This window comes from Rhea americana, unplaced genomic scaffold (assembly GCF_003343005.1).
Source record: "Rhea americana isolate MKP2758 unplaced genomic scaffold, rheAme1 scaffold_47, whole genome shotgun sequence".
NCBI lineage: Eukaryota > Metazoa > Chordata > Aves > Rheiformes > Rheidae > Rhea > Rhea americana.
Window position 1 is genome coordinate 4589937 of NW_028186612.1, and position 9999 is coordinate 4599935.

The following is a 9999-nucleotide window of genomic DNA, read 5'->3' on the forward strand; positions in this document are numbered from 1 at the left end:
TAACAAATTGAGAGGTATGAACAAATTGGGAGGTACAAAAGTAAGTTTCATATCATACAAGCATGGAAAATACCCCTAWTTTTTATTCAAACAAGCGTTCAAACAAACAAACAAAACGCAGCCATTACTCCTTTTGACCAAGCATCCATAATGCAATTCCTTACTAATCCTTTCTCACCAAAAAATGCAGGACAATTTCTCAGGCACTGCGGAGTTTCCCAGCCTGAACAATCAGAACTGAGGAGTTTAACTCCATGTTCCAAATTTTGATCAAGATTTTTCCTTTTTCAGAATACTGAGTTCTATTTTAGCCCRTTCCTTACCCATTGTTTACCCTAATACCTGAACATCGTCTCACAGTGCATTGAGTTATATGCCTAACATCTGTCYGATGTTTGTTTTATCCTCTTCCAAAAGGAGAACTGCATATGTAATAGAATGCTTCTATATTTAGGATTTTTTTCATTATTATTATTATTAGAGGAGAAGAGTTGTTTTGCTTCTGCAGGGAGGTGAGGCTCATGCTTTTAGTTCCCATACTGTAAAACATCAAATGAGAGAAATTTGAGTTTAAAGAAGCTAACACCTCAGAGGGCTAGAACAGCTTGTCACCGGCAGGTATTGCTTGAACCTGCAGGCTCCCAACCAAAGAGTCAGTGCAAGCACATGTCTTTTTRCTATGACTTTCAACTGTAGACATCTGTCGAAGTAGTCAGATTCTGACCAAAGGATGTCTGGAATGTGCTTCCCTGGGTTGTTTGGGAGATGCCGTGCAGACTTCTTTATTCCATTCTCCCCTGAAGAATACTCTTATATCACAGTCACAATCCTTAGCCACTGTCTCCACTGGCGGAAATAACATCTGTTAGCCCTGCCTGAGGGGAATAAAACTTTGATCTGAGTGTATAATCTGAATTCAGTAAAGTATTTTATTAACCCTCTAGCGTCAGCTTTCCTCTGGGGTGGCAGGGCTGTGTGATAAATAGTACATTAATTTTTCTTTGAAGTGAGACAAGTGGATATTTGGTGGATTAAAGGAGTGGAGAGCATGGGCAATTAAGCCTGAATTATTGGYATGCTCTATAACAATATCAAGTGATTACTACAAGAAGTACTCTCTGCATGTTAYTCCAGATTGAGCATTCTTCGGGGCCTGAACCAGTTCGTCTTAGGTTCAATAGAAGTATTCCCATTAACTTCCGTGACCTTGGATGTGGTTATAATTGAACCAGATGAGGCAAATGTTGTTTTTTGTTGTTTATCTGATAAATTATAACTGAATTAGCAGCAAGAATCTAGGTTCTATTTGAATTGCACTGTGGTAGGACAGTGTGGCACAATGATTACAGTGCGTTGTCCAGACCATTTTGTTTCTAACCACATAAAAAACACTTGTTCAGTATTTGTGAGTGAGGTCCCTGACTATCTGACCCTTTYCTTGTGCAGATTCATTAGATGAAAAAAGTTCTGAAGCCCTCTCTGTACAGGCAAAGAACCATAGGCTGCTTTTCATTCTGTAAACAGCTCAAGAAAAATAGTTGGAAAATAAATACAGAGGATCAGGCATTTTATGAAATTTACCTTCAGTCCTACTTTGGAATATGTTTCTCTGCTTAAGCTCCTTATTCAAAACCTGTTTTAGAAAAGGCCATTTCCTCATTGCATAGTGATCTGCAATATCTTATCCCATACCAGCAAAAATGGTGTCAGCAGCAGTGATGCCATGCTACTATTTTCACAGAGGACAGTRCGTCCGTAGAGCAGATTTGATTCTRTGTCATTTGGCTTTTGCTGCTCCAGTATCCCTCTCAAAGCTTTAATCACCGTGGTGAGAAAGAAGATGGTTCCTTGGGAAGATTGTCCACAAAGATAAAGAATAATTTGATAACACTGGAAAATACCAGACTAAGCAGACTGTGCCTGGCTAGCGTATGTTCTGTTTTTAACTCAAGCAGTAAGAGATCACCGTTGTGTATTCCTACTATGCCCCCAGGATGGGGACAGTCTTTCTGCATTTCTTTCATGTGGTCAGCAAAAAAAAATGAAAAAAAAAAAGAAAGAAAGAATATTCTGCTGAAAAAGTAAGGACAAATTTCACAGCAGCCTGAATTTTCCATATCAATTTACTTGCAGTTTTGATGTGACTAGTTATAGATTGAGAAGGAGCCCTGAGGTGGCCACTTCCCTTAAGACTTTGGCTTGAATGCTGTGTGGATTCAGCTTTTGGTTTTGTTTTCCACTTAATTAACCTGCCCAACAAAAAGACTGAGCTGTCATACCCCTGCTGTCACATCCTTTCCTCCGTGACAGAAAGAATGTGGCTTGCACTCTGGCAAAACACTGTTGTCCCTACCCCCTCACAAGTGTCTTGATGSTGTGCTCTTGAGCACAAATTTGCAAAACAGATCTAAATAGTCAACACTGGGAATGGTGTCGAGTTTAATTCTAAGAAGATCTGGAACATGAACTTGCAAATACAAGAAATGCCGTGGACCAGACTGCCATTCATGTAATGAATGACTCCAGCTATACAGTGAATTAACTCACTTCAACCCAGCAAGATCATTGGAGAGACTCATCATGGTTTCACTGGGTCTTGGATCACCTCGTCATCTTTCACCATGCCTTGAAAGCATGTTTGGTGACAAATGAAGGATAGATACTTTCTTTGCCCTCACAGTATTGGTCACGTTCTTGRAGTGGGCAGCTGAGCAGTAGCAGCCAAAAAGGAGCCAAGAATAAAAACGGCAGAGAAAAAGCAAAACAAAACCACAGAGAAAGCAAAACTGTGTCATTGAAGTGTACCATTGAATAGTTGAAAGGAACCAAAGACAGAAACAAGGATAGCTGCTAAATGGAGTCCTCTGGTCTCAAGATCTCAGATCCGCACAGCTCCTGGTTGGAGGCCTGTCTGTATCGGAATGTGCAAGTTGCCTAATAACAGCTAAGAGACTGAGCATTCTGGTTGTACAGCGTTAATTCTCATAACCATCTTGGGGATTCCCTACCGTCTCTGTAAAGCCAAGGGGCCTKTTTGGAGTCAGCTGCTGCTAAGGACTCTCTATTGCCTAAAAAAGACTAGAGTAAGTGTAGGTTGGGCACTGAAAGTAGTGGATGCAAATACCTCATTTCCCTTCCTTTCCCTTGGAGAAGATATAAGTGGTTACCCCAAGGGAGTYCATCCAAAGCTCTAAAGTAGTTTGTTTGAGGGATGTTGGGTTACCACTCCAATAATGTGATTAACTGACAGATGTAAAATGATTGCTTTCATTTCTAGGTGGCACGGAGCTGTTATTGACTGGAACGGCACAGAACCAATCTTGTGACTGGCGTGACCCGCACTTTATTTGTAAAGAAATAAAGGAAACGACTGAATTCTCACATTCCTATTCCCACCAATACAGGAAATAGGACAAGAGTTATGCAGTTTATCGTGAGGAAGAATGACATGGTTGTGTGCAGGCTGAAAGAGTTTCACCTCATGCGTCAGGTATTTTGCTTGTAATATAAACAGCATTTACATAAACTCTTGGTCACTGCCTTTATCATACAGTTTCTGAGAGCAGATTGAGCTTCCACTGCCAAATAAAGCTTTCAGATGAAGCAGTAAAGTTGTCAGCATCCCCTTGAGGTCTGTTTCTGGATCCACTCTTTATCCTGCAATTATTTCCAAAAAATCTGATGAAAGGAGCTGTACTGAGATTTCTGTCACTTTCCTTGCCTTCTCAATCCTGCCTAGTTCTTCACCTGGAAAACTCCAGAATAAATACAAAATGTCATTCAAGAAATATATATTCACTTCTTTCCCTGATATTAGCAGCTGTCATTTTGCACTGAAGTTATTGGTAGCCATATGGACTTTTCAGCWATAGCCTGACAAAGTTCTTGCAGTCTCATAAAAATTGCAGTAAGGCTAGTGGTTTTGTGTTATCAGAATAATAGTAAAACTGTGTTCCTTATACTTGGTGCAACTGTTAAGTATGTTACAGTGCCTCACACTGATGTGGCTTATTTTCCTTTCGGGATGAGAGAAAGCTATACCAGTGTCTTTAATTTTACATTGATGTAACACTAGGGCTTATTTGTACCAAAATGCTGGATAAGATCTGTGGTGGTTTGCTTCTCCACAGTTACAAGAAAACACAAAAGTTTTAGGATTAACATTTAAGGCATGYGTATCTGTGATAGATACCATTTTTCATGATTAAATAAAATGCATGTATGAAAACAGTGTAATGAGAAGATATATCTGGAGATACCAAAACAACATGTTGTATTCTGAAATAAATTCTTTAAGTGACATACTGTGGCAACACTTTACCAAAATGGAAACGGTTTACTTAACTGAAGATTGGAAAATACACTTCAAAAAAAAAAAAAAATGATTTCCTAGTAGAAAGGTTGYAGATAAATAGTGTGCCTATAACTTACTGCTTTATCTGGAGAGTGACTGTATCATGAAAGTTTAGTAAAGGACTTTTGCTTTTTATCATCCATTCCTGACTCTACTACAGGAATGTTATATGGCCTTTGGTAAACCCCTTTATCTCTGGGTTTCAGGGCATGTTTGTATCTTGGGCTCAAGACTGCCTTTGTAGATCAGATTCACTCATCATGTAAACTGCAGACACCACAATTCTCCACTAAGAGATTGCATCAAGGTTCAGGGTAATTCAAGGTAACTGATGTTAAGAGTTCCTGCGAGTGGGAGATCACAAACATTGAAAGATCCCAGATGCAAAGCTCTCTCTTATGTGTCCTAAAAAATCACAGCTAAGGATGGCTGAGCATGGTGTCAGTCAATCCACCAGCCTATGGTAAAACTTTTGCCTGCTTAAATTTTGTATGAACTGTAGCCCACGCTTTGTTTTATATTGCAAACAGAGTTTGATTTTTCCCACCTACCTCACAGGGCAGCTRTAAGAAAAAAATTAGAATATTCAGAATGTGTTTGACCCTGGACAGAAAATAGTAGTGACAGAAAGATGATGGAAAACTTTTGGGGATCATGTATAACATAAAAAATTCCTGGGTTTTCTAATCTAGTACACCCACACCAATTATTTTAAAGCACTGCTTTAAAGTATGCCAGTTTGGAGATAAACTTCCATGCCCTGGTGGAAGTGCAGCAAAGATAAGCATTTCTGTGGGAAAGTCAGGGAGCTGCCTTGTGACCGGCCTGAGTTTCATCTCAGTAAAATGTGAATGTCTACAGTGCAGCTGTGTTCACATGAGCTGTTCCTCTGGGCTTTCTCTATAGCTGGCACGGAGAAACAGGCCACGTTAAGGTGTGAGTCATCAAGCCTTGTTTCAACATCTGCTTTAGGGTGAGAAGAGTTGTGCACCCGACTGTAGGGCTGTATGCTGAGCAGGCGTCTGCTAACGGGAGCCCAAGGTGACTGCCTCAGATGAATTTCRTTCATGAAGACATGAGGGTTTTTCAAGGTATAAGAAAGAGGTGGAAATTAGTGAATAAAGTTAGGAAAGAGATTGTATTTTATGGGAAACCTTAGGGGACAAATAGATGAGGGTAAGCCCTGAGCTCTAAGCCTCTTTCTGAAATAGGCTGCAGAGAGTTTGAGGCTCCTTCATCACAGGTTATGGGGAGTATTTTGCTGAAATTTATGTCCGTTATCACTGAATTCTGCAGAGCCAGATCTTTCCTATCCATTATCTGTAATTATGTGCATATATATTTGTTCTGAAAAATCCACTGTCTATCTGTTATCTGTTTAAGCTGAACACCTTCCAGATTCAGCTCTAGTTTCACTCACAAAGGCAGAAATAAATGTCCATAGACTATATCACCACACCTGCACCACATGTGYGGGGCGATTCTTGTGACCCAACTGGAGCGTAGAGAAGCTCAGCATTACTAAGCCCTTTCCAGTATTTTTCTTCTCCAGAGTTCAGTAGTAGTGTCCTTTCTAGGTAAGAGAGAGGGCACTTAAGATTTACTAGGGAACCCTTCCATAAAGAGGAACTGGGCAACTGAAACATTCATTTAAATCTAGTTCTTCCGAAAAAAAAAAAAAAAAAAATGACATCAGAGCATTCCCTCTGTCACTATCTGCATGAAGCAAAATATTTACATCTTTTTATTTCGTATAAAACACAAGTGGTTGTTCACCCTCACAGGCCTTTTTTTTGACTCAAACAGTCACAGAAGACCACAGTATGTTATATGGCAGGGATCTGTGCAGAATCATATCCTGTTCCAGCAGCTTGCATCTAGTTTTTTTTAATTATGTTTTCCTTTTCATTGTTTCCCATTTTCTTTTTCACAACCAGACGAACGTGACTTCCTGAAGTTAACAAAGCAGCAACTGTTTGGTAATTGTGCATGAAAAGACACTGGGTAACATTTGGTACTTGGGCTCTATATATGGCTTGATTTCATTCTCTTTCCTTCTGTGGTATAATAAATAAACCCTCTGCTGAAAATTGACCCCTTAACTGACAACAAACGTGGCATATTGTATATGCAGATGAAGAGTTAAGCAAACATGCTMTTATGGTAAGGTGTTTTATATGTCACCTTTGTGGAAATGTATATTTAACTTTGTCTTGTACAGAATGTCCTATATAAATAAAACATTCAAAGCAATGGTGATAGTAAGAACCCAGATTCCTCCTCATTTTTTTAAATAGTTCATTTGCTAGTGGAAATTAGTCAGAGATATCGGACTATAAATGTTTCGTGGGCCTCATCAGTTCAGCGGAATAATAATGAAAAGTTAAGCCTGCTACTTCTGAGAGCGGAACGGTAGCATAATGCTGGAGATGGCTCAGAAGTGGTAGAAAGCCCGCATTGAGCTCGGTGGTGTTACACCTAGGCAGCTACAGGTCTTTATGCCAGTGGACTGAAGCTAGATTCAAATGTGAGGTACWGTCTGGCTCCAAAGCATGGTGCTGCTAGTGCCAAGGTCATGGGTTAAATCTCGACATAGCTTTAAGCTAAGTTTTTCAGGAGTGATTTTTGGTTTAGGGGCTGTAAAGGTTCACGTATTGAACCTGAAATACTTGTAGTAGGCCAGATATTCTGTGGTGGCTGGGATCTCCAGCATGTGGGCCTCAAATCATTTCTAAAAACCTTTTTGACGGTTTCTGAAAGAGTTTCTGAAGGAGGCACTTTAGAGCGCCTAAGTGATTGGGAATATGGCTATGGAAACATATTACAACACAAGCTGTAGATTTACCTAATGTGTCAGCTACCTGCATGGATTTTCCTAACCCAGGGTAAGTTTACCGAGGAGGAAGGTGTGTCCAGTTATTTCCATTTTACCAGACCTGGTACATGAGCAGTTACAGTGGATCAGGTGAAAAAAGTAAATCAATGCTAAAGTTTGTGTCGCAATAATTTGTTCCTGCAATGCATGCTTGTAGAAACTAACTCGTATTATTTTGCATTATTTTGCTTTTCTGTTGATCAGTAAGATCTAGTAGATAACACAGAGATTTAGCCATGGAAAGAAAATGACTGCTCCTACATGTCTGTATGACCCAGAGCCCAGCCTGCTACATAACCTAAGGAAAACTCATCCCATTAAGAACACTTTGTATATATTAGCACTCTTCATCTRTTTGTTTTCATTGGCTGAAAGCTAATAAATCCAACATTACCTCCGAAATAAGGAAGCAGTTTCTCCTTAGCAGCTTTGTTTATAAAACTAGAAAAGGAAAAAGCACATTTTCAATCACATATTTTGTCATTTCAACCAGGGTGGGATGGGATTGTTGTTACRGTGGAAAGTAACCTATTTTTGTGATGTCCTACATTAACAATAGTTGTTGACTGTATCAAAATGGAAACAAGCATTGATTTAAAAGAGAAAAACCCCTCTCAGTTACGTATTATTGTTTTTCTTAGATAAATATTCATCGGCAGTCCAAGATTTCAAGTTTCATTTGCTTTTTCATTTACTTGAAGGAGTTACGTTAGATTGCAACAGTTGACAWATGCTGCAAGTTGTGCTTACAGGCAGAATTCTTTACTGTGCGAAGAACAGATAACGCTGAGACCTTCACTCTGCCCCCCAAGCTAAAGCCTTCTTTCCTTGAGCTCTGGCTGTTGTCATCAAGGTGAGTTTTGGCCAGTGTGTGGTTTCTCTGGCAGTGCACACAGCACATGCTGTTCAGCACCCATTATGTAGCAGATCCTGGATCCGCACAGGTTAAGATATTTCACAGCAACTCATGGATCTAGATGCTTCAATTTTCAAAGTCTTTTTGAGAAACCTTAGATTATTTGTGATAGTGATGTCCCAAGCTAGCCACAGATTGATATGGGACAGTCCAGATACTCAGAGACAGTAAATATGGAAGCAGCATAGTGACATTAATATTGCTCTGCAGCTGAGTTAATAAATCCTCATTTTGTAATCAAGGCTTATTGGCTCAGATGCGACAAGGCTAATGGGTTCAGATGCCAAATTGATTTAATTTTCACAGCTGGTTCATGCAGTKCTTACTGGGAGATGTTTGTAACATATTCTGGTGGCCTGACATATCCATGCCAATAACAAGACTGGAAAGTGGTGAGCATCCACAGTAAAAAGCCTCAAAATAAAGGCTGTAGGAGATTTAGTCTAATCTTTAAATCTCAGGTAGGATTCATCTAATCTAGTCAGAGATGTCTGCAGGATAGATTTCTTCATCTAAAGTAGTGATCCAGGACTTCCTTTACAGACACTGGTAAGAAATAGGCGCTGTATGGATATGAGTAATCTGACCTGGTCTAGGTGCCGGCTGTAGGATGAAATGAATTGCACTTTTCACTTCTTTGCCTGCTACTGACTGGATCTTCACAGATTATGTTGGTTATAGGGAGGCTAGAATAAATGAATCCCGCTCTATGGGAATAATAAAGTCAAAAAAGAAAAAGTGTGTGTTTATAGACCTGTGTAATCGACAGAACAAGTGGATGAGACGGCAGGTTACAGATTCATTTTGGCTGTTGCAACATTCTAACCTCTGTCTTCCACTACCCAGCTTTTAGTTATGAGCTAGAGAAATGTCTTTGTGAAAGAAACCACAGGATTTAGCAGTAGGAACCTTCCAGCATTTGGAGAAGGAGCTRCTAATAAAATTAGGTTGCTCAAATGGGAACACAGGAGGCATATCAAAGTTGAGACTTGGAAAGTCTCCTAGGCACGAGATGTTGTAAGCAGAGATTTCTTCTATAACATTTCTGGGACTATGTCACAATCCTAAATCCTGATAAAACACCCAAGATACCAATACCTTATATGAGTGTTCTGCTTATTTTCTTATCACTATCTTATCATTTGGCAAGGACTTCCAATTAATCTGAAAAATATTCTGGGAATTTGTAAAAATACTCTATGCAGTGGAATTCAGCAAATATTTATTCATTGACAAAACACTAGCAAAGAATGCATCCCAAAAAAAGAAAAAAAGTTTACCTCCTCTGTGAAAGCATACAAAGAATATAAGGTTAAAAGCTACATTCTGCAAACATACCTTTTGCTGAGATGTACTTGGTTTATTAAGAGTTGTGRATATGAGCCAAGGTCGCCAGACCTTGAATTTTGTTTCATTACTGCAGGGAACATGGAAAAATATAGCTTCTGGCTAAGGGAAGGGAGTGGTTCACAGTCTTCACAAGGCAACAAGAAAGACTTCTGTAAGTACATACGCAGCAAAAGGAAGACTAGGAAAACCGTGAGCCGGCTCTTAAATTGGGTAGAGGCCTTGGTAACAAAAGGTGCCAGAAACACAGAGGTATTAGACGCCTCAGTCTTTACTAGTAAAACTGACCTTCAGGAATCAGCACTGTGAGACCTACCCTCAGTGGAGGACAGTTAGGTTTGCGAACACTTTAACAAACTGAACGTGCACAAGTCCAAGGACACTGATTTTCATAAAGCTTTTGACACTGTCTCCCATAACAACCTCATAGACGAGCTGATGAAGTGCAGGCTAGGTAAGTGGTCAGTGAGATGGGTTGAAAACTGGCTGAACTGCAAGGATCAGAGG

At 39.7% G+C, this 9999-nt stretch overlaps 1 protein-coding gene across 2 annotated transcripts in view; it reads left to right on the forward strand.

Moving 5' to 3' along the window:
- MINDY4 (MINDY lysine 48 deubiquitinase 4) overlaps positions 1-6613 on the forward strand; it is an 83740-nt gene extending 77127 nt beyond the window's left edge. For both annotated transcript variants that reach the window (XM_085316494.1, XM_085316495.1), the window contains one exon: positions 3278-6613. In XM_085316494.1, coding sequence (XP_085172620.1) covers positions 3278-3326 — 49 coding nt within the window. In that variant the 3' untranslated portion in view covers positions 3327-6613. The remainder of the gene's footprint in view (positions 1-3277) is intronic.
- The last annotated feature ends 3386 nt before the right edge of the window (positions 6614-9999 follow it).